Source organism: Syngnathus typhle, linkage group LG21, assembly GCF_033458585.1.
Source record: "Syngnathus typhle isolate RoL2023-S1 ecotype Sweden linkage group LG21, RoL_Styp_1.0, whole genome shotgun sequence".
Classification (NCBI taxonomy): Eukaryota; Metazoa; Chordata; class Actinopteri; order Syngnathiformes; family Syngnathidae; genus Syngnathus; species Syngnathus typhle.
The window spans coordinates 5,137,661-5,157,573 of NC_083758.1; the positions used below are offsets into that span (position 1 = coordinate 5,137,661).

The window sequence follows — 19,913 nt, forward strand, 5'->3', positions numbered from 1 at the left end:
GAAAAGCGTCCGTCAATGGTGTCAACTTGAATCCGATTGTGTTCTTTTCAGATGCGTTTAAACTGCGAGCTGGATCCAAGTCGGACGGCGGCGCCGCGGATGACTTTGACGCTGCCGACAGGTGAACAAACAAAACACCCATATACTTTTGATTTTATTTAGTTTTTTAAAAGTTTGTCTCTCTTTTACAGCTCCGGTTGAAACTGAACGACCTGGCAATCAAGTGTATTTTGTGTATAAAATTGAAGGTTGTAGTTTTGGTAATTTATGTATTTAAATACCCTGTTGATATATTTTTAAAAAGAAGACTCTAATTCATAGCTTCACTCAAATTTTTTTTTTGTAACATGGACTAATAAGCAATATTTTATTTTTTATTATTAATCAAATCCAAGTACCAAGAGTTGTTTTTACAGCCGGCTTAGTGATATTTTTTTTTGGCCCACTTTCTATCATTTTTTTGTAATAAATCTGTTTACAATGATTCCCTGTAAATTTGGAGACTTGCTGTTGTGCACATTATGTTTCAACAATCGAATTTTTTTCCATTAAACCTCTTTTGGTGTTTTATTTATGATCATTGCATCATTTTTGTTTTATGAGGGAATAAAGTTACGATTGGCAAGTTATTGCACAACTCAAGAATCAATGCGTCGTTATTTTTTATTGGATTTTTTTTTTTAATCAACGTACTCGCTGACTTGCAAGCAACGATAAAACCACTTGACAGCATTATATTCCTGTTATTATTTGTTACGTTTCAACAAATTGCACTTTCAACATATGAAGTTGAGAATTCCCATTTACCAGAAGGCACTCAAACGCACCACTGTTTATGACATCATACCTCTGATCCCATGTCACCTTATTAACTTTGATGTTTGGACACAAAACATAGCATAAGCTTGCCTCCCTCATTTATTACTTTATAGTTTATATCAAAATGGACGCTCCCAACCTGCCGATGGTTCCTGCGACCGGGATGGAGCTTCATCACATGCTGTCTGATCTTCAGGGGAAGTGTGAAACCTACAAATCAAATTACAACGTTCTCAAGATAGAACATTCCAGGTTCTATTTTGATTTACTATGAGTATTGTTTAAACCACTGCTGGTTAACACTACTCAAGAGAAGATTAAAAAAATAATAATTTTTAGTATGCAGGATGAGCTATTGCATGTTCAGGGGGAAGTCAAACGTCTCCATGGCCAGCAGGATAAGCTCCAATTACAGTTGGCTGAGCGATCAAGAGAACTTCTCAATCAAAAAAGGGAGATGGAGGAGCTTCGGCTGCAGGTAAATAAAATTTGAAGAGCTGTCATATTTTTTTAAATGTATGATTGTATCTGAAATCAAATATAATCGGTTCTAAATTGCAGGTGATGACTCCAAAACGTCTGGAGTTGCTCAGAACTCAAGTGCAGCAGGAGTTAGAAGCTCCAGTCCGACAGCGTTTCAACAAATTGGAAGAGGTTGTTGTAAAATAATATTTGGAATTTTTCAGAAGTTGACACCTAATTTTCTTCTGCGATGCGTAGGAGACTGAAAAGTATCGCTCCGAATTCAACAAACTCCGCTACGCCTTCACTGTGCTCAATTCTCAATTTGAACACCAAAAGGAGGAACACGTCGGTGTACTGGAAGGCCAGAAGATGCGCTATGAGGTGGAGGTGAGGGGATCAGGAAATGTCTCATTTTGAGATGATTGTAAAAAATATTTCACCTGTTAGATTGCTCATCTGAAGAAAGAGAAGGAAAATCTGGCGGCGCAGTTCAAGAACGTAGATCCGCTGCACGAAAGGAAGCAAGTGGAGTTTCTGCTCAAGGAGAAAACGCAGCTCACCATGTTGCTGAAAGGTCTCCAGGCGGAGGTGGATGAGCTGCAAGCGAAGAAGGACAACTCGGACCAGCAGGTGGAATCCATCCAGCTTTCTCAGAACAGACAACTTACCGAGTCTCAGGCCATGGTGAAGTCGCTGGAGGTGAGACCGCTAGTATCCCGGAAGGTGAGTTAGATGTTTTAATGGAAGCCGCTTGTAGTCAGAGCGCCAGTGCATGGCGATGCGACTGGAGCGCATGGAGAGCGAACTTCATCTCAGCCTGGAGCAGAACAACCAGCTCACTGGACAACTGCATAAAATTAAAAGAGAAGTGAACTCACTCACCTGCCAGGTGAGATCAAGCAACTCGATACTCTCCAAAAAACAATATGCAGTTACATATTTAGAGCAGCAGAGGGCGCTGTTGCGTTGTTTGTCAGGTTGAAAGCCTCAAGCTGTCACACAAGACCGAGTTGGACAACGCCAAACTGGAATTCAACCGCTCCAAAGGCGAGGTGGAGAGGGAGTGTGATTCGCTGAGAGCCCAGAAGGAAAGTAAATGGACTTTTTTTTTGGCTTTTCATGGTCATGGAAGGAAATTTATTTCAGATACGAGTGGCCAATGTTTGAATTGTGTGTCCTCAGGTCTGCAAATCGAGGTGGTGGATTTAAAGGAAATGCTGGAGAGACATAATGAGCTTCTTGTGACGAAAGAAATGGAGATGGTCAGAAAGGTGAAGTCTGTCTGTGATGAGGAGATGTACAAGACGACTGCCTTGCTGGAGGAAAAGTGAGAAGATCCAAGCGGGTTTGACAGATGACAAAATCCCTGACTTTTTTTCGGGTTTTGTTTTAGGCTGGAGTTGGAGCAACGTGTGTTGGAGTATGAACAGCAGAAGACGATGCAGGAGATGAACATGCAAACCCAGAAAGACGAATGGCAGGACCATCTTCAGATGGCCCATAAGAGAGAAGAGTCGGTCCGGAAAGAGCTTCAAAGCCTCAGGTCGGTTTACTTACCTTTTTTTTTTGTCCTGGTTTCAACCCAAAGAACTCTAAACGTGGCTGAATGTCAAACATTTGATCTTGTCAGAGCTAAATTAAAGCAGCAAAGTGCTCATCTGGAGGAGCTGGAGAGACACAAAGCAGAAGTGATTGACTTAAAGGAGGTGAGGAGACAAACTTCATTATGATAAATCAAAATATACAAACACAATAATTTTTAGACGAGTGGTGAGTTTCTAAAATGTTTTTACTTCCTCTTCAATAGAAAAACCAGGAACTCTACTCCCACCTGGGGGCGCTGTCACGGTCTGAAGCGGAGCTGATGGAAGCAAATGATCGTCTGAGGGAAAAAGCGGACATCATGCGGGAGGAGAACATCCGTCGCGGGGCAGACAGGTGCGATTGAATCAGCATGTCGGTGAAAATCTCTTACCCCAATTCTTGCTCCTCCCCCAGGCTGGTGGAGGACAGTAAGGAGCGAGAAGCCAAGCTGGGAGATAAATACACCCAGCTGAAAGACAAACTGCAGAGAGCAGCGTCTGCCGAGGAGAAGGTGGTCCTTCCACGTCAAAATTTATTTGCTCCCAGTTCTAGAGCAAAAGTGCGTTTTGTTGTGTTGCGCAGCGGCGAGACCTGGAGGAGAAAAAAGAGCAGAGCTTGCATAGTACAATCCAAATGCTGAGGGAGCAAATAGATGAACTCAAACAGGATGCTGCTTCAGCCAACAAGTGAGTCCGAGAAGAAAAAAACGTGCCTGATCATTTCCACAACCATCTGATTTGAAGGCAATTGTGACCTCCGCAGAAGGTTGATGGACTATCAGCAGCGGCACAACGAATTCCGACGCCTTCTGATGTGTAGCAACGGTTCTTTCAGCGTCGGCACGGCCCAAATCACCTCGACCACCCGCCCTGCCCTGTTCCTCGGGTCCGAGATGATGCTTTCCAATGTCCAAGTACGTCTCACCAACCATGTTGCCCATTATCTGTGCCAGTTTGCCCATTTTAAATTCGTCATCTATGTTTAGCAAGAGGAGGAGGAGCAGAGAGAAATGGCCCGACTTCGTCAGAGAGTAGATGATCTGGAAAAACTCCAGCACCAGCAAATGGAAGAACTTGGATGTATAGAAGAAAAGGAGGACAAGGCTTCTCTCTGATGATGGTCTTCAATTTCCCCCAAGTGAGTAAATAATGCCTGACAAGGAGATTAAGAATTTCAGTGAAACTATAAATGGTTACCATCGCGTATGATCCACAAGAGGGCGCTATTGCATTTCGTTTCGCCGCCAAGTATAAGCCTCATAAACAATACATTTCCCATCATCCTCTAGTTTGTAGTTTTAAAATGCGCTAGTTAGTTGTCAAAAAAGCTAGCAAACCGAGTATGAGACAAGGTTGAGGGGGAAAAAAATAATTCCAAGTGTTCATGTGGCCATTTCGACGCAGAATTAGAACCGTAAGTAAGAGGATCGTTTTGCATGAACGCTAACTTTATCCATAAGCGTAAAGTCTATTTGTCGATTTCGTAATCTTAGCTCGGGTGTAGCTGCATTGCGAGAAATCTTCGTTTCTTCTGTAATGTCGTCTTTAAATATTAACTAACCAATTTCAGATCAAATATCATCGGTATTTGTCGTTGTGCAAGGCGGGCTGGTTGGTGCATGAGTGGCGGGAGACAACGCGCGATATTTGAATACTAATTTTTTTTTTTGGGTTGTATTTTCCAGTGTTAGGTCATCATAACAAAACTACTGCACATGCACAATTTTGCAATTGTGCAAATTTCTTGTTTGCATTAGTGAGCTGGAGCCAGTTGGTGCACCATAAAATCCATATTGTAATTTCAATATAGTAACAATCATTTGATATGTTTGCAATGAAATGATTTTGCCGCTGTTATCAGCTGCCTCAGACAGACCCCGTCTCGTCTCGTCTCCACAACAAATGCTGCAGCCAGGGAGCGAACTAATCACTTGAGGTTGATTAACAACCTTGTCTTGACAGCTAAGAGGCTGTGATTGTATCAAATAATAGCCTGACTCTTCACATAGCTGCCATGGAGACTGACAACAAAGGAAGACACTTTTCAAATAGCACACCAACTTGACTGCAGGTCCTCGTTTGGCTTGAGCTGTTATAATTGACAAGGTAGCTTGCGGAGTCAGACGCTCGCCTTACCTTTGTCCTTTTTTTTGACGTCTATTAGAGGTGACATGAGCTCCTCGGCCCTCCAGCAGTCTTTTCCGCTGGGGACGTCCGCAATCATGCCGGGATTGTCTGCCGGGGCCGAGATGGAGCTGCAGAAGATGCTCATGGACGAGAGGACCAAGTGTGAACTCCATCGAGGCAACTATGAGACACTTAAAACCGAACACACCAGGTACGATCTAGCACGAGAATGGATATGTTCCATCAACATCCGACATTGAACAAAATACTTTTTCCTCAGCCTGCAGGAGGAGTTCATCCAGGTACAAGAGGAGGTACGGCATCTGCAGGCTCAACTCGAGAGGCTCCAGTTGCAGTTAGCTGAGCGCACAAGAGAAATTCTGGAAAAAAAGAGGGAGACGGAGGAGCTCAGACTGCAGGTACACTCATTTTGACATAAAATATAAAAATATCCCCCCCCCCCCCCCCCTGTAAATGTATAATCACTACTTTGTGTGAAATGTACCAGGTGATGACTCCTCAGCGTCTGGAGTTGCTCAGAGCTCAGGTGCAACAGGAGATGGAGGGTCCAGTCAGAGAACGCTTCGGCAGATTGGAAGAGGTCTGTGTTCAATTTGAAGAATCAAACCACTGTATAATACTGATGTGTGTGTAGGAGGCAGAGAAGTACAGGTCAGAGTTCAACAAGCTGCGTTATGGCTACACTGTGCTCAATGCACAGTTTGAACACCAAAAGGAAGAACACGCTCGTGTCGTGGAGGAGCAAAAGCTGCGCTATGAGGCCGAGGTGAGCTTGATTGAAAACCTGAGAAGAAAAAAAAAAAATGGCTCCAGACAATAAGTCTTTCTCCCTGGCCAGATTGCCCACCTGGACAAAGACAAGGAGAACCTAATAGCCCAGTACCAGAATGCCGACTCTCATCACGATAGGAGACAAGTGGAGGTTCTGCTGAGGGAGAAAACCCAGCTCACCTTGCGCTCGAAGGCTCTGCAGGCAGAGGTGGCCGAGCTGCAAGCTCAGAAGGACCACTCGGAGCAGCAGGCGGAGAACGTTCAGCGGGTTCAGAACCGGCAACTGGCGGAGTCTCAGGCTGCTCTGAAATCTCTGGAGGTCGCAACATCCAGCCTTCCATGGCTGCGCGGTGAGACATAACTGAAAGTTGTTTGAACGTTCCAGGCGGAGCGTCAATCTTTACGCTCGCGATTGGAGCGGATGGAGAGCGAACTCCGGCTGAGCCACGAACAGAACAGTCAGCTCACTGGACAACTGCACAAAGCCGAGAAGCAAGTCGACGCTCTGAGCGGACAGGTAAATCCATTTTGGATATATGTGAATATGCTAAAAATAGCATCACCTGTGCTTTGCGGCGCTCCTGACAGATCGAAAGCCTGACGCATTCCCACAAAATGGAGGTGGCCAGCGTCAAACTGGAATGTGCCCGCTCAAAATGCGAACTGGAAAGAGAGAGAGATGCCCTGAAAGGTCAACTGGAAGGTTCAAGCTTTTTTTTCTGATCCATTTAACCATCTTAAAAAGGTTTTACAAAAGTTTTTTTTTTCCCAGGCCTGCAGACAGACGTGGAAGTGCTTAAGCACGCCGTGGAGAGACACAAGGAGATGATTGTGGAAAAAGAGAGGGAGGTGGCCAGGAAGGTGCAGTCGGCTCGTGACGAGGAAATCTACAAATCAGCTGTCTTACAGGAGGAAAGGTGAAACGAGAAAATAATAGCGATTCGAGAAAAAAAAAAAAAATGGTGTTGCTTGGATTGCCCTCAGGATGGAGTTGGAGCACCGCCTGGCTGAGTTGGAACAGCAGAGGGCGCTGCAGGACACCAAAGAGCAAGCCCAGAAAGAAGAGTGGGAGGAGCAACTCCGCATGGCCCAAAGAGGAGAAGAATCTGTTCGCAAAGAACTGCAGACCCTGAGGTCAGACTTTACCCTGACAATTTTCTTAAGTCAATTTTTCGAATGCAAACATTTTTTTTTTTTGTTCAGAACTAGACTAAAGCAGCAAAGCATCCAGCTTGAGGAGTTGGAGAGACAGACGGTCGCGGCGTCAAATTTGAAGCAGGTAGGTCAACCCCAAAATTGGCTTACGTTATTCAATCAGCTGAGGATTTTTCTCATAACAGAAAAACGAGGAGCTGTGTGCAGAGCTGGGCACGTTGTCGCGCTCCGAAGCCGAGTTGATGGAAGCAAATCTGCGCCTGAAAGCCAAAGTGGACGGAGTGAGGGAGGAACTGAGGACTGCCCGAACCCAAGCTGAGAGGAGCCAACATGAGGCAGAGCGGTATGTAAAAAAACTACCTCGATTTTTTTTTTTTGTCATGGTGTCCATCCTGCAATGTGTTCCTGCGGCAGGCGGGTGGAAGAGAATCGAATCGAGTGGCTGGAGGAGAAACACAAGCTGCAAGAGAGAAAGGTCAAGCTGGATGAGAAATACTCGCAGCTCAAAGACAAAATGAAGAGGGCCGCAGTGGCCCAAAAGAAGGTACTCCTAATTAAGTTGTAGGCTGAAAAAAAAGAACCCTGATATTGCAACAGGGGTGTCTTTTTTTTTTTTTATCCACTTACCTTTTGTGATGCAGAGAAGAACCCAGACGGAGAACAAAGAGAAGAGCTTGCAGCATAAGATCCAACTGTTGAAGGCTCAAATGGAGGAGCTGAAACTGGAAGCTGCAGCAGCCAACAAGTCAGACTCAAATTAACATTTTTTTTTAATTTTTTTTGCCATGTTGCATCACTTACCCAAGCCTTTGTTTCCAGACGTCCACTTCACTCCGAGGAGCACGCTCAGCTCCGCAGAAGAATGCGAGAGCTCCAACGGAAACACAACGAGTTCCGTCGCCTCCTGCTGGCCGACCAGGGCTCAGCCTTCAGTTTCGGACCCGCCGTCCTCACCTCTACGCAGAACCCATTCGGCGTCACGGACGCGGGATCAAACGTACCGGTAAGTTGACATGTTGATATGTTGCAGGACACGGCAAGATCTTCTCTTCTGTGTGTGTTAAGGAAGAGGAGGAGATGGTCCAACTGCGTGAGAGGCTGGATGAGCTGGAAAAAGCGCAGCAGCGGCAACTTGAAGAACTTAATGGGTGTGGGTGAACAGCAACAAAACAATGTACAGCAACAAAACAATGTAATGTAACAAAAAAAAAAATGTCTTTTAACTTTTCTATTTTTTATATTCACTGTTTACATTCTATGAACTTGAATTTTGTCGTCGCTGTTAAATGAAATCTGTCATTTTGAGATCATTTGAATCATTGGCGAGTACAGTGATCCCTCGCTACTTTGCGTTTCGTTTATCGTGGCTTCACTACATCGCAGATTTTTTTTCCAAATTAAAAAAACATTTAAAAGTCAAAATAAAACTTCTAAATTGAGGAAACGTGCCCAAACTTTAGGACAATGTAGTATTGCTCCAAATGTTCGTTTAAGTTCCTTTAGAAGTCCGTTTTGGCGAATTAGCGTCTTTCTGCTAACTCGTTAGCCTGCCCAGTACTTCTTGTTGGTGACCGTACTTTGCGGATTTCAAAATCAAAGTCTGCTTTATTGTCAATCTCTTCACACGCCAAGACACACAAAGAAATCGAACGTTTCCACCATCCCACGGTGACGAGACATAGTACACGATATACAGACAAGTAAACAACACAAAATAAAAACAAGGACAAACAATGAATAATAAGAGTGATGAATAAACAAATAACACAATAAATAAGAGGGTGGTTTTTGGAAGCAATTATCCGCAATAAATGAGGGATTACTGTAATCTTATGTCATGACATACAGAAATATTGGCCTATTTTTACAGCACTTGTCTTTTACTTATTTCTGGTGTCTCCTTTTAAAAGTCCTGAGGTTTAAGATGTTCAGAGAAATGTCTTAGGCATAAAGTATTATGCAGACCTGGTCTGCCTTGATGATCACAAATAAAGTAATTAAAAAAAACACTGCATATGTTGAATTTACTGAGTGCAGTTTGGAATGTTCTCGACGCTGTTCCGATTGAATTTGTGGCAGGGTATTCTAATAAGGATTTAATGACGTCATGCGCTCCACTCGTCATTGCCCACGTGCTTGTCACGTGTGCTTTCGGTACGTATTTCGTCCGTGTACGCTTCCGGGTTTCCCGCCGGAGCGTTTATTTATGGGCCCGCTTTACTTCCTGTCCCACCCACATTGAGGTGTCGTTTCCTGGTGGTGGCAGGCAGGCAATAGAACGAGACTTCCAGGCGAGCCGACGTTATCCCAACGCTATAAACAAAAGTTAACTCAACGCTCCGCGCTCAACGACGCTTTCGGCGAAAAGACATGCATATCAAGACAGGTATGAATGTGTCACTCGTCGATATATTTGAAGGATTGAAGTCATTCGAAGCGTTATTTTAGGCGCTCGCCGACATGGCTAGCGCCGCTACCTCAAAGAACCTCGCTGGCTGGCGACTCCCCGCTTTGCATTGAATGGGTTACGAAACTTTGTCGAGCGCGGCTAGCTTAGCGCACGCTTTCATTTCTTCGGAAGATCGCCGATCGAAAGTCGAACTTCGGGCTTTTGAACGTCGCGTGATTCTTCCATATCGTGACGCTGCTAATGAAGGTTCGCTAACAAGCGTATGTCTTGGGAGATTAGCAACCTCGGCGCCGTCTCAACCGGCTACTTTTTCCACTTGGAGTTCTGGAATATTCGGTCGGAGTCTGCGTTCAGTTGAGCCTCCTCCACCCCTTATTTGTTTATTGAGCTTAACTTGAAACCAGGCCAGTGTTTTACCGTCAGTTCTCGTGATTTTTTTTCCCCTTTCTAAAGCGCCAGTGGGTGACATCACCCGTTCAAATAGTGGCTTGAATAACTGCTATCAAACAATCTTGTCTTTATTTGATCCATACAAATAATGATCTGTTTACTACCCAGGTTACCTCTGTATCAATCCGACCCATTTTGATGTTTTGCTGTGTTCTTTCAGGTACATGGGAAGCCAGTAATATTGTTTGCGAGTCCGATCCCTTGTGCGACCCAGCAGTCCTCGTTGCAACCACCAACCCAGAGCCACACATCCGAAACCGCCGCCTGTCACCTGGTTCCGGCCACTGCGGCGGGGGAGGAGGCGGAGGCTGCATCTCTGGAGGAGAGTCCCGGCATCTCTCCCCCGACCCGGACCTGAACGGACCGGGCCACGTGCACGCCTTTGGCTTCCGCAAGGAAAAGGAGCGCAAAGGCCTGCAGCAGCACAAGGGCCGCAGCCTTCGCCGAGAGGTCGGCCAGAAGGGGTTCAACCGCTCGCAAAAGGTGAACCAGAAGGAGAGGTGGGTGGAGGACAGTCTGTCGCTCCTTAAGCCCCCGCCTGCCTTCCCGGTGCAGGACAGCCCCGCCAAGCTGCAGCCCACCGTCAGCTACGCCTCCAAGGTGAAAGCCAAAACGGCCAGCGGCATTCTGGAGGACGACCGCCCCGCCATCGGCGTCCTGCTCCAAAACCAATGGGGGCTCAGTTTCATCAGCGAGACCAGACCCGTCGCAGAGGGCGCCAACCCTCATCCCGCCGCCCCCGACTCCCCCGCACCTCAACCTACAGACACGCAAGCGCCAGTAGAACCGCCACTCGTAATCCATCCCCCTGAAGAAACCCCCAGACCTTTCACTACCTCCACCGCCTCGGCTACACACTCGGAGCTGGACGAGCACAACGGGGAGATGCTACTCAGTTGTCGCCACCTCGTGGAGGCTCTGAATTTCCACAATAGAGGTAATGGACCAAATTTTAATAGTCATCAAAAAGTTACACGTATTTAGTTTTGTAACCTTTTTTTCTTGGTTTGTTTCTCTGCAGAATGGAATGCAATCTGCAACCAACAGAAAAAAGGTACGTTGATCACAAGACCTATCAAATGCTAACTAGATTTTAAAAGGAGATTCATTCTATGTCTTCTTCTCAGATCCAAAAAGAGTTGTGTGGTACAAGGACTTCCAGGAGCACCCAGCCTAGCAGCGCATGGAACCCCAAAGCATATCCAGACCGACACACAAACACACACACACAATCAACACGCGCCTTCATGCACATTACGACACCTAACGACGGACGATTCTTGGAGTCCCCTCTCACACGCTGCACTCAGGATGATGTCTTCATGCAAAGCCACACTGAGACACTTTGGACTAACTCCTTTTCGAGATCTTACAGCAATGAACGTTATTATTTTTAATCGCCTTATTGAAAAGTCTGCCTTAAGTAATCAGACCGTTTCCCCCCTTTTTTTTTTTTTGAAAGTTGCTGTTTTAACCAACTGTGTCCCATGTAAAGCGTGTGGTCAATCAAGCACTTTGTTTAAAGATGAATCTGTTATTAGCAATGGCCGTGCGAGAAAGTCATGTACGGTGTTTAATTCTTTTTTCCCCACCTCCCCAATTCTACGTGAGGCGTGGCGTCTTATACCTACTCGAGTTTCTACTCTTAATGTTTTTTTTTCGGTTTACAGAGGGGTGTATTCAAAGGCACAGTAGAATTCCCCCTTTAGCCTGTTGGATCTTAATGCTGTCCCCCCCCTCCCCCAAGAGACCCCCCCCCCCCCCCCCCGTTTGTTCCGTTTTCTTTTGTTTCTTGTTCGCTTTCTAATCAGGTGAATGTTGCTCGAGAATTCATAAGGGAGCTCAATGTTCAATATGTTGATTTTTGAAAAAGAATTTGGAAAAAATTACACTGGAGGAGGAATGTACGTGGACAGTATTGCTTAATAAAAGCGAATAAACTTGACTAATGGCTGTTTATTGGAAATAAGTAACTCTGGATTTTTTCAAAATGTATATTTGAACCTGATTTGTATAGAAAAACAAATATTAAATGAAGTTGAGTACAATTGTGTCCCACTGACTGTTAAAAACATGTTTTCTGGACAGGAGGCTTCAAGTGTGCAGGAGTGGTCTATTAAAAAAAAAAAAACACACTTCCTCGCAACACTCAAGGGCTGGCTGCACTTCACTTAATACAACTTATGCACAATATATCAGAAGCTACCTGAGAGAAGATCTGATGGAGTCAAAACTTTTCCCTCAAAGTGTCTGTGATGCTTTCTGCCAATTAATCTCTCCATGTCACCTCCACTTCATCTGTTCTATATCTGCAACACAAGCAGTGGTCAGAAATATATCTAAAAAAAAACAAAAGCAGGCTTGAAAGTCTTACCTCTGTGTGATCCACGAGTCCTCCAACTCGGTCACTTGGCCGGATCGAAACATTTCCCAGCCGGCCTGAGCGATCATGGCGCCATTGTCGATACAGAATCTACAACGTGTCACAATTTAATTTAGTATGATATTATAATCTGCTCAGTGCAGGTCTACCTTTCATCTGTGGCAAAAAGTTTGGCTCCTCTTTCCTTGCACATGACCCCCATCATCTCCTGGAGACGCAGGTTACCTGTGAATGTTTTTTTTTTTTTTTTTTTTTTTTTAGTATGAACTAAAAGTTAGTGCTCAGTTTGACTTACAGCCAACACCACCGACAATGAGAACCTCCTGAGAGCCGCAGTGAGCCATGGCCCGCTCTGTGATTTCCACCAGCATTGCGAAAACCGTCTCCTGAAGGAACAAAAAAATATTTTCCCGACATATAATGTACATCAATGTAAAATATTTAATGAGTCTGTCAAGTTAACCTGTAGGGAGAAGCACAAGTCCTCTGCTGTACACTGACGGGATCCAAGCATTTTATTAGCAGCTTCCTATTATAAGAACAGCATCATATAAGTGCGTTATTCTTTAATAATAATAATTAAAAAAAACTCACCTCAATGTAGGACAGTATCCCAGAAAATGAGACATCCATTCCTTTGACAGTATATGGCAACTCCACATATTGAGAGCCTCTGCATAATCAAATGAAAAAGTGATATTATCAAAAAATGCTTTTTTGTTGAATATCTCTACCACTTACTTCTTGGCCAGCTGTTCGATGTTGTAGCCTGGACTGGGATCGTTTGAAATCTGCACAGTAAAACAATTCATGTATAAATAGTAGCTGTGCACCCAAAAAATGAACACAACACAAACCTTGATAACTCTGGCAAATCTGTCCAAGCAGTTCCCGACCGCGATGTCGATGGTCTCTCCAAAGATTCTGTACCGCCGCTCAGAGTACGCGATGACCTTCACAGAAGCGATAGATTTGTATTAAAAAAAAAAAACAGCTGCAAGATGAAATCCTGCCACCAACCTGCGTGTTCCCGCCGCTGACATAAAGCACGGTGGGGTTGTTGGCTTTAGTGATGAGTCGGCCCATCTCGATGTGACCGATGCAGTGGTTGACACCGACGAGGGGTTTCCCCCACAACTGGGCCACTGTGCGAGCTACCACAGCAACTATGACTAAGGGGGCACCCATGCCAGGACCTGATGAAAAGACAAACCAATCAATACACCATCAACTTATTCACAATGTGCTGAGCAACCTTTTGTATACGCCACGCAGTCAATGTCAGAAGGTTCTATAGCTGCTTCCTCCAGAGCCTCCTTTAAGACCGTCAGTATAACAGAGCGATGATGTCTGGCTGTGTCACTGGGCTGGAAGCCTGTTGAGAAGAACATCAAAATATCATCTAAGACATGCACTAGTGGTCTTATGGAGTCATGTTCATCCCAAATATTCTTGCCTTCTCCAGGAGGTGTAATGTAGGTCCGTCTAGGGTTGGAAAGAACTTCTCCATCCCTGATGATCCCAATGCCAATCTTATTGGCACTGCCCTCAAATCCAATCACTACAGTCATTGCAGCAAAAAACTAGTTTTAAGTCTGTAATGAGAATGCAAAGTAATGAGTTGCACGACTGGTGTTTTGCACTTGGATAATTATTGATAGTTAATCAAAGAGCAAGATCCCAGATTGAATCAAAATATTAGCATTTTTGACAGCTAGCCATGCTACAACAGAATGCTACAGTGTTTACTTGGTCACCCATTAAACTTAGTGTGAATACCCAGCAACCATTGTACTTACATTATACCTTTTGGAAACTCACATTAGTCCACATTCGCTGTTTATACCAAACATAAATAAATGTGTGTATCTATAGCACTTCCTCGACTCGTCCATGTGAGGTCTCGAGGACCCAAAATACTGGGACGTCCGAATCGCCTGAGTGCTAAATTCGATAAACGTATTTAGATGTCAGATATTTCCTGCAAAAACATCTCGCCATTATTTGGTAGACATAATGATATTTAGACCGGTCCTTGTGTGCGTTTGAAAATTTGTACAATTGAATCGTTAATATAATTTACATCAGGCGTTTTGACGGTACGCTTTCCGTCCGTGTACGCATGCGCGAGGTAATGTCAATAAAATCCAATAAGTCTAAAAACTATATTTTTATCTCACAAATACTGCGGCACAAAACCTTTATTTTTTGAAAGGTTTTTAGAATTTTTATCAACGTCATAATAATAACGTTATGACACACTTGCCGCCTCAAAGTTGTAGTTCCTCTTACAGCGCGTCTCGTTTTGCATGAACGGGGGGAGTGACTGGTGCTGAGTGAGCAGCGTGTCCGGGACTTTGCATCCTACTAAAGTGCGAGTAAGAATATTTGCATGCCGTATAAATCGACATTTGTTTGCGGTCTCCTATGAGAATATTAAAACTTGCAGCATTTGGTGCTAGCTGATGACGCTTAATTCGCCGGCAAAAATCTCAGTGGCTTCTTTGCAAGAGGCCTCCAGCCCGTGTTCTTTGTTACAATGAAATGCTAATGTTAGCCACACGCATTGTGCAATTATAAATTGGTCATAATATGCATATTTTACAAAGTATTGGAAATAGCCACTGCAATAATAAGCCGATATCTAAAGTTCCATTTCCAAACCTTGTGTTTTGCAAGCATTGTTAACATAGGAAATAGTACAGACAATATAATCTTAAAGCTGTAGTAAGAATAAACTGATAGCACATTCCAGTTTGAAGATATGACATAACCTGAATTTTATCTCCACCCTTTCTCAGCGGCGCTCCTGCTACGGCGTGTGTGTGTTGCGGGTCTGCAAAGTGTGTTTTCTACCGTTCGAGCGAGTTCAAGCATGAAGCGAGGAAAGAAGGCAGAGGAGGCGACAGCAGAAGGCGACAATGAAGCTCCGTCTGGTGAGTGCGGCATGCACATAAGGAAAAAAAAAAAAAAACTTTTCACCTCACCATACTTGCTGCCCAATTGACAGAAAGTACCCCAAAGAAAGCAAAGAAAACTAAAGAACCAGAAACCCCCATACTGTATGAAGACCCTCCGGATAAAATGACCAGTAAAGACGACCGGGAGGCCAACATGAAGATCACCTCCTGGAACGTGGATGGACTGAGAGCTTGGGTGAAGAAGAACGGTCTGGATGTGAGTTGACCCCGAAGATCCAGACCACATATGCCCCCCCCCGTTGACTCTTGTGTTTCCTTCCAGTGGGTACGGGAAGAGGATCCAGACGTTCTGTGCCTGCAGGAGACCAAGTGTTCCGAAAAAGATCTGCCGGCTGACATCACGTCCATGCCCGAGTACCCTCACAAGTACTGGTGCGTGTCGGACGACAAGGGGGGCTACAGCGGCGTGGCCATGCTGTGCAAAACGGAGCCCACCAAAGTGACGTATGGCATCGGTGAGTGTTTGAAGAAACGTGCTGAGGAGAGTAAGACAGGTTTTCTTTGAAGGATGTCTTCAATCACTCAGGTAAGGAGGAACACGACAAGGAAGGCCGGGTCATCACAGCCGAGTTCCCCACTTTCTACCTGGTGACGGCCTACGTGCCCAACTCCGGTCGAGGCCTGGTGCGCTTAGACTACCGGAAGACCTGGGACGAGGACTTCCGCAACTACTTAAGCGAGCTGGACATGCAGAAGCCGCTGGTGCTATGCGGCGACCTCAACGTGGCCCACCAGGAGATCGACTTGAAGAACCCGAAGGGGAACAAGAAAAACGCAGGCTTTACCCCAGAGGAGCGCGAAGGCTTCGGCCAACTGCTGGAAGCCGGTTTCGTCGACAGCTTCCGCGAGCTCTATCCCGAGCAGGCCAACGCGTACACCTTCTGGACCTACATGATGAATTCCAGGTCAAAGAATGTGGGCTGGAGGCTCGATTATTTTGTGCTGTCGTCCTCGTTGGCGCCCGCTTTGTGCGACAGCAAGATCCGCAACAAAGCTATGGGGAGTGACCACTGCCCAATTACACTGCATATCGTTGTGTAGCTCACAAATGCTCTTCTGGCTGTTTGTCAGCCAAATAAAACTCCAAGCTTAAAAAATACTCATTTTCCGTTTAAATGCTTTTGAAAGTTGTTCTCCCATCACGAAACGTTCCAAGTCTATTAAAGCAATATTTTGCTTTGTAATCTTGTATCACACCAAATAAAAGGAAAAAAAAAATTTCTAGAGTAATGTTCTGGTCATTATTACACTGTAAAACCAATCCCAAATTTTTAGGACTAAATATATCTGCATCTTAATTAATTATCCAAATGTCATCACAATCCCGTAGCAGGTTTAATTGCAAATTTTCTGTCATTTCAAAAAGATCCATTAGGAAAGAGTAATTCATACCGAGAGCTGGTCTTCAAGTTATCTTATGCGTGCGGTGATGCATTTTGAGGCTGTGGGACTGCTTGAAGGCTTTGCCGCACTCGCCGCAGCGAAAGGGTTTCTCTCCCGTGTGGGTCTGCGCGTGTCTCTTCAGCCGGGTGGCGCTGAAGAAGCTCTTGTCGCACTGGCCGCAGGTGTACGGCCGCACGCCCGTGTGGTAGCGCAGGTGGACCGTCAGGTAGCAGGACTGGGTGAACTTCTTGCCGCAGTGCGGGCACTGGAAGGGCTTGTGGCCCGTGTGGAAGCGCTCGTGCTTGAGCAGCTCGCCGTGCGAGAAGAAGCCCTTGCCGCAGTCGGAGCAGAGGAACGGCCGCTCGCCCGAGTGCGTCAGCTCGTGGCGGGTCAGCGTGGCCTTGTACACGAAGCTCTTGTCGCACTGCGAGCAGGCGTAGACGTTCTCCCTGGTGTGGCAGCGCTCGTGCTTCTTCATGTTGCGCTCCCTCTTGAAACACTTGCCGCAGAAGGAGCACATGAAGGGCATCTCGTCCGAGTGGATCTTCATGTGGCTGAGCAGGCCGCCTTTGTAGAGGAAGCCCTTGCCGCACTGGGCGCAGACGTGCGGACGCTCTTTCTGGTGGATGCGCTGGTGGGCGCCCAGCGCCGTCCGGTAGGCGAAGCTCTTGCCGCAGCTGCAGGAGAAGGATCGCTCCTCCCGGTGGGTGCGCAGGTGGCTGGCGAGGGAGCCGGCGCAACGGAAGCTCAGCTCGCACTGAGGGCATCCCAGCGAATTCTGGACGCGCTCGCCGTGCGTCCGGAGGTGCCTCATCAGCGCCGACTTGCCGGCGAACTTGCGGCCGCACTCGGAGCACACCGAGCGGCCGCTGTCCGTGTGGGCGCGCACGTGCGAGTTAAGCGCCTCGCCGTGGACGCCGCCGCGCTCGTACCTGCCGGGCTTGTGCGTCTGCTTGTGTCTCTGCAGGGACTGCTTGAAGGAGAAAGGTCGTCCGCACTGCGAGCAGACGAACGGCTGCTCGCCCGTGTGGATGCGCTGGTGCGATTTAAGCAAGCACAGGAACTTGAAGCTCTTGCCGCAGTCCCTGCAGGTGAAGCGACCCTCCTCGTCGGCGGCACCGGCCATCTTGTCATCACCGGAGCCAACACGCTCCAGTTGCTGCCGCGACGGCTCGTCCTCTGAATGAAGGAACGTTTTAACCCGTGTACATTCCGAAAAATAAAGCTGGAACGGAAAATATGCTTTCGGAGTAAACAAAGCAAACACTCACCTTCCTCGGCATCCTTTGCTGAAACGGAGGGTGACCAGTACGAATGCTCGGAACTGCTTTGAGAAAAAAATCGGAGTGACGTTCGTCTTCGATCGATGTGACCAATTGCAATCATATCCGTCAATTAATACAAAAAAAGAAACTGACCAAGTGAAGGAGGCTGCCGGCTTCTCCCCGCTGACGTCCTGCTTCGTCTTGCTGTTCATGCGTTTCTGCAAGTTGATGACTTGGATCTTCATGGTGGGTTGGCGTTTGCGCCGGCTCGTGCGGACATTAACGAGAGGAACGACTTTGTCGACGGGCTCCGCTCCCGCATTTCCCGGCATTTCCGCCGCGTCGCCCCTCGCTGACCCGATGTGAGTTTTCGAGCGGTTTGTGAACTCCAGCTGGTCATGCGTTTGCCTGCGTGTTTTGTGCGTGTTTCTGTGCCGTCTCAGGGCCTGCCGGAAAGAGAAGCAGCGGCCGCATTCGGAGCAGCGGTGGGGGCGCTCCCCTGTGTGGATGACCCGGTGGGCCGTGAGCAACGAGGCGAACTTGAATTTTTTGTCGCAGTCCGGACAGTCGTGAGGGCCCGAAGCGCTCTGCTGCTGCGTCCTGGCGAGGTCGCTTTGCGTCTTTCCATCCATTCCTTCCCTATCTTTACCGTCATCCACATCTGAGGTCATCTCTTCTGCTTGCTGGACCAAACCATTTTCTTCTAATCCCACCTCCACTTCTGCAGTGACCTCAATGGTCACCTCACCTACTGTGGCTACATGGATGTGACTCTCCGAGCCTGCTTGGTTCGACTGCTCTTCCGCTTTGGCCGTTCCGCCAGGATGGAAGGCAGAAAGGGAGGCAAGGATTTTGTCCCCCATGCTTGTAGCTGGAACTTTTTTTTTTTTTAAGCAAATTAATTAATAACTCCCTAATAAACGCACACATTGCTTAAAAAAATACATTACCATGCCGCTTTAAACGTCTGAGGTGTTTGTGGTGCTGGAGTAAAACTTTTAAGTCATTAACTTCGCTAAGTGGATGCACGCATTCATCTGTTATTGAAGATTCAAGCCAGCAAACAGTCTGCAATCGACACAATGACAATTGATTCTGCAATGCATCATACCGAGATAAATTCACCGTTCAAAGCTCGTCATGATCTGCTAGTTAATTGGACACACACGCCATCTAGTGGCAACCTCATGCAATCTACATTTCCAATCCAAACGTCAGAAAAAGGTATTGCTCACCTGTTTGAGATCAGGAACAGGTAACAGTTGAGCGAGTCGACAGAGGAACTCCCAAAACAGCGACTTTAGATCCTGGTCATACTCGGGTCCATAACAAGATGGGAAGACCTCCTTTGCGATAACAAGTGTCATAAATTGCCACATAATTCAAATCAAAGTGATCATGCCTTACCATAAAAAAGTGTTGTCTCTCTTCGGGATTCTTGAGCAGAACCTGAATTGAATCCACGAAGCGCATTATGGCTTCTTCTTCTTCATTCACCTGCAATGTTTCAACTGATAAGAGCGAGGCAGAAACCGGAATTAAAAAGGCACTTACGTGTTCTGCAGAGGTTTTTTGTCGTTTCATCTTGTCCAGAAGTGACAAGATGACGTCATATTCCAGCGGATGTTCACGTCGGCATAATTCGAGAATATACTAAGAGCAAATAAAAGGCATAATGATGCCAATGTTGTCACAATACTTCTCACTTCTTTGCTGTACTCACCCTGGCTCTTAAACCCAGGTTAAGTTGCATCCTGTGCTTGTACACGAGCAGCTCCGGGACAATCTCCACGGCCAAAGAGACAAAGTCGGCGATTTCCCAGTAGCTGGTGACTTCTTGTATCTTTAGGGTCTGCCACATGGAAGCTGACAGGAGCTGCAGAGGCGGCACCAGTAGACGAAGAGAAGGCAGAGGTAATTGAGTACCTGAAAAAAACAACAACAACATACGTTTTAAAATAACTGCAGTGATTCCCAAACTGAATTCCATCATTTCATTGTGATTGCCTTACTCCAAGTTCTGGATGCATTTCAAATTTAGCTCAATTCTAGAAAACAGTTTATAAATATTTAGGTAGACATCTTGATTTTTTTTTTAAT

At 46.2% G+C, this 19,913-nt stretch overlaps 6 protein-coding genes and 1 pseudogene across 18 annotated transcripts in view; 5 read left to right on the top strand and 2 right to left on the bottom strand.

Annotated features, from left to right (window-relative positions):
- Positions 1-570, top strand: part of hcfc2 (host cell factor C2) — a 3,736-nt gene extending 3,166 nt beyond the window's left edge. Inside the window, exons 14-15 of the mRNA XM_061268423.1 lie at positions 52-121; positions 192-570. Of these exons, the coding sequence (XP_061124407.1) occupies positions 52-121; positions 192-201 (80 nt within the window). The 3' untranslated portion in view covers positions 202-570. The remainder of the gene's footprint in view (positions 1-51; positions 122-191) is intronic.
- osgep (O-sialoglycoprotein endopeptidase) lies at positions 366-15,094 on the bottom strand. 3 transcript variants are annotated; one of them, XR_009710846.1, is made up of 24 exons: positions 13,984-14,119; positions 13,641-13,779; positions 13,440-13,559; positions 13,205-13,380; positions 13,042-13,137; positions 12,926-12,975; positions 12,779-12,857; positions 12,648-12,713; positions 12,480-12,570; positions 12,334-12,409; positions 12,176-12,274; positions 12,008-12,110; positions 7,743-8,048; positions 7,569-7,670; positions 7,092-7,401; positions 6,350-6,449; positions 5,967-6,261; positions 5,500-5,597; positions 5,264-5,374; positions 5,004-5,185; positions 2,842-4,020; positions 1,953-2,131; positions 1,725-1,881; positions 366-1,029 (listed from the first exon to the last, which is right to left on the bottom strand). XR_009710846.1 is itself a non-coding variant. In XM_061268437.1 (12 exons), exons 2-12 carry the CDS (start codon positions 13,753-13,755, stop codon positions 12,071-12,073), a joined length of 1,008 nt encoding a protein of 335 aa, XP_061124421.1. In that variant the 5' UTR covers positions 13,756-13,779; positions 14,959-15,094; the 3' UTR covers positions 11,743-12,070. The 3 variants fall into 3 exon arrangements, 2 of the variants coding, with proteins under 2 accessions (XP_061124421.1, XP_061124420.1); XM_061268437.1 differs by lacking the exons at positions 366-1,029; positions 1,725-1,881; positions 1,953-2,131; ... (8 more) ...; positions 7,743-8,048; positions 13,984-14,119 and adding an exon at positions 14,959-15,094 and having other exon boundaries at positions 11,743-12,110; XM_061268436.1 differs by lacking the exons at positions 366-1,029; positions 1,725-1,881; positions 1,953-2,131; ... (7 more) ...; positions 7,569-7,670; positions 7,743-8,048 and having other exon boundaries at positions 11,743-12,110.
- On the top strand, positions 983-3,760 carry LOC133145204 (centrosomal protein of 83 kDa-like; annotated as a pseudogene).
- Positions 5,039-8,950, top strand: LOC133145196 (centrosomal protein of 83 kDa-like). The gene is made up of 15 exons (XM_061268424.1): positions 5,039-5,205; positions 5,275-5,413; positions 5,503-5,595; positions 5,650-5,781; positions 5,854-6,105; positions 6,172-6,303; positions 6,375-6,489; positions 6,559-6,703; positions 6,771-6,920; positions 6,990-7,065; positions 7,127-7,284; positions 7,356-7,485; positions 7,583-7,686; positions 7,761-7,944; positions 8,007-8,950. Exons 1-15 carry the CDS (start codon positions 5,039-5,041, stop codon positions 8,097-8,099), a joined length of 2,070 nt encoding a protein of 689 aa, XP_061124408.1. The 3' UTR covers positions 8,100-8,950.
- si:ch211-214j24.10 (uncharacterized protein LOC558894 homolog) lies at positions 9,166-11,555 on the top strand. Its single transcript, XM_061268439.1, has 4 exons — positions 9,166-9,327; positions 9,962-10,738; positions 10,823-10,855; positions 10,929-11,555. The coding sequence occupies exons 1-4, from the start codon at positions 9,312-9,314 to the stop codon at positions 10,976-10,978; spliced, it is 876 nt and encodes a 291-aa protein (XP_061124423.1). The 5' UTR covers positions 9,166-9,311; the 3' UTR covers positions 10,979-11,555.
- apex1 (APEX nuclease (multifunctional DNA repair enzyme) 1) lies at positions 14,992-16,264 on the top strand. Its single transcript, XM_061268438.1, has 4 exons — positions 14,992-15,120; positions 15,195-15,361; positions 15,428-15,620; positions 15,692-16,264. The coding sequence occupies exons 1-4, from the start codon at positions 15,060-15,062 to the stop codon at positions 16,204-16,206; spliced, it is 936 nt and encodes a 311-aa protein (XP_061124422.1). The 5' UTR covers positions 14,992-15,059; the 3' UTR covers positions 16,207-16,264.
- A 214-nt stretch (positions 16,265-16,478) lies between these two features.
- LOC133145194 (zinc finger protein 835-like) overlaps positions 16,479-19,913 on the bottom strand; it is a 43,881-nt gene continuing 40,446 nt past the window's right edge. For 8 of the 11 annotated variants that reach the window (XM_061268411.1, XM_061268421.1, XM_061268410.1 and 5 more), the window contains 8 exons: positions 19,537-19,739; positions 19,368-19,466; positions 19,221-19,310; positions 19,049-19,159; positions 18,764-18,881; positions 17,967-18,690; positions 17,820-17,875; positions 16,479-17,727 (listed from right to left, as the gene is read on the bottom strand). In XM_061268411.1, coding sequence (XP_061124395.1) covers positions 16,571-17,727; positions 17,820-17,875; positions 17,967-18,690; positions 18,764-18,881; positions 19,049-19,159; positions 19,221-19,310; positions 19,368-19,466; positions 19,537-19,739 — 2,558 coding nt within the window. In that variant the 3' untranslated portion in view covers positions 16,479-16,570. The remainder of the gene's footprint in view (positions 17,728-17,819; positions 17,876-17,966; positions 18,691-18,763; positions 18,882-19,048; positions 19,160-19,220; positions 19,311-19,367; positions 19,467-19,536; positions 19,740-19,913) is intronic. The other 3 variants (XM_061268422.1, XM_061268418.1, XM_061268417.1) reach the window with 3 other exon arrangements.

Excerpts from the sequence above, each read along its gene's own strand:
- LOC133145196 (XM_061268424.1), top strand. The coding sequence starts at position 5,039 with ATGAGCTCCTCGGCCCTCCAGCAGTCTTTTCCGCTGGGGACGTCCGCA. Across the intron at positions 5,596-5,649 it reads GCTTCGGCAGATTGGAAGAG|GAGGCAGAGAAGTACAGGTC; the intron begins GTCTGTGTTCAA and ends ATGTGTGTGTAG. Across the intron at positions 6,921-6,989 it reads AAAGAACTGCAGACCCTGAG|AACTAGACTAAAGCAGCAAA; the intron begins GTCAGACTTTAC and ends TTTTTTGTTCAG.
- si:ch211-214j24.10 (XM_061268439.1), top strand. Across the intron at positions 10,739-10,822 it reads TCTGAATTTCCACAATAGAG|AATGGAATGCAATCTGCAAC; the intron begins GTAATGGACCAA and ends GTTTCTCTGCAG. Across the intron at positions 10,856-10,928 it reads CTGCAACCAACAGAAAAAAG|ATCCAAAAAGAGTTGTGTGG; the intron begins GTACGTTGATCA and ends TCTTCTTCTCAG.
- osgep (XM_061268437.1), bottom strand. The coding sequence starts at position 13,755 with ATGACTGTAGTGATTGGATTTGAGGGCAGTGCCAATAAGATTGGCATT. Across the intron at positions 12,714-12,778 it reads GGATACTGTCCTACATTGAG|GAAGCTGCTAATAAAATGCT; the intron begins GTGAGTTTTTTT and ends TTCTTATAATAG. Across the intron at positions 12,410-12,479 it reads CATTGTCGGTGGTGTTGGCT|GTAACCTGCGTCTCCAGGAG; the intron begins GTAAGTCAAACT and ends AAACATTCACAG.
- apex1 (XM_061268438.1), top strand. The coding sequence starts at position 15,060 with ATGAAGCGAGGAAAGAAGGCAGAGGAGGCGACAGCAGAAGGCGACAAT. Across the intron at positions 15,362-15,427 it reads TGAAGAAGAACGGTCTGGAT|TGGGTACGGGAAGAGGATCC; the intron begins GTGAGTTGACCC and ends GTTTCCTTCCAG. Across the intron at positions 15,621-15,691 it reads CAAAGTGACGTATGGCATCG|GTAAGGAGGAACACGACAAG; the intron begins GTGAGTGTTTGA and ends TCAATCACTCAG.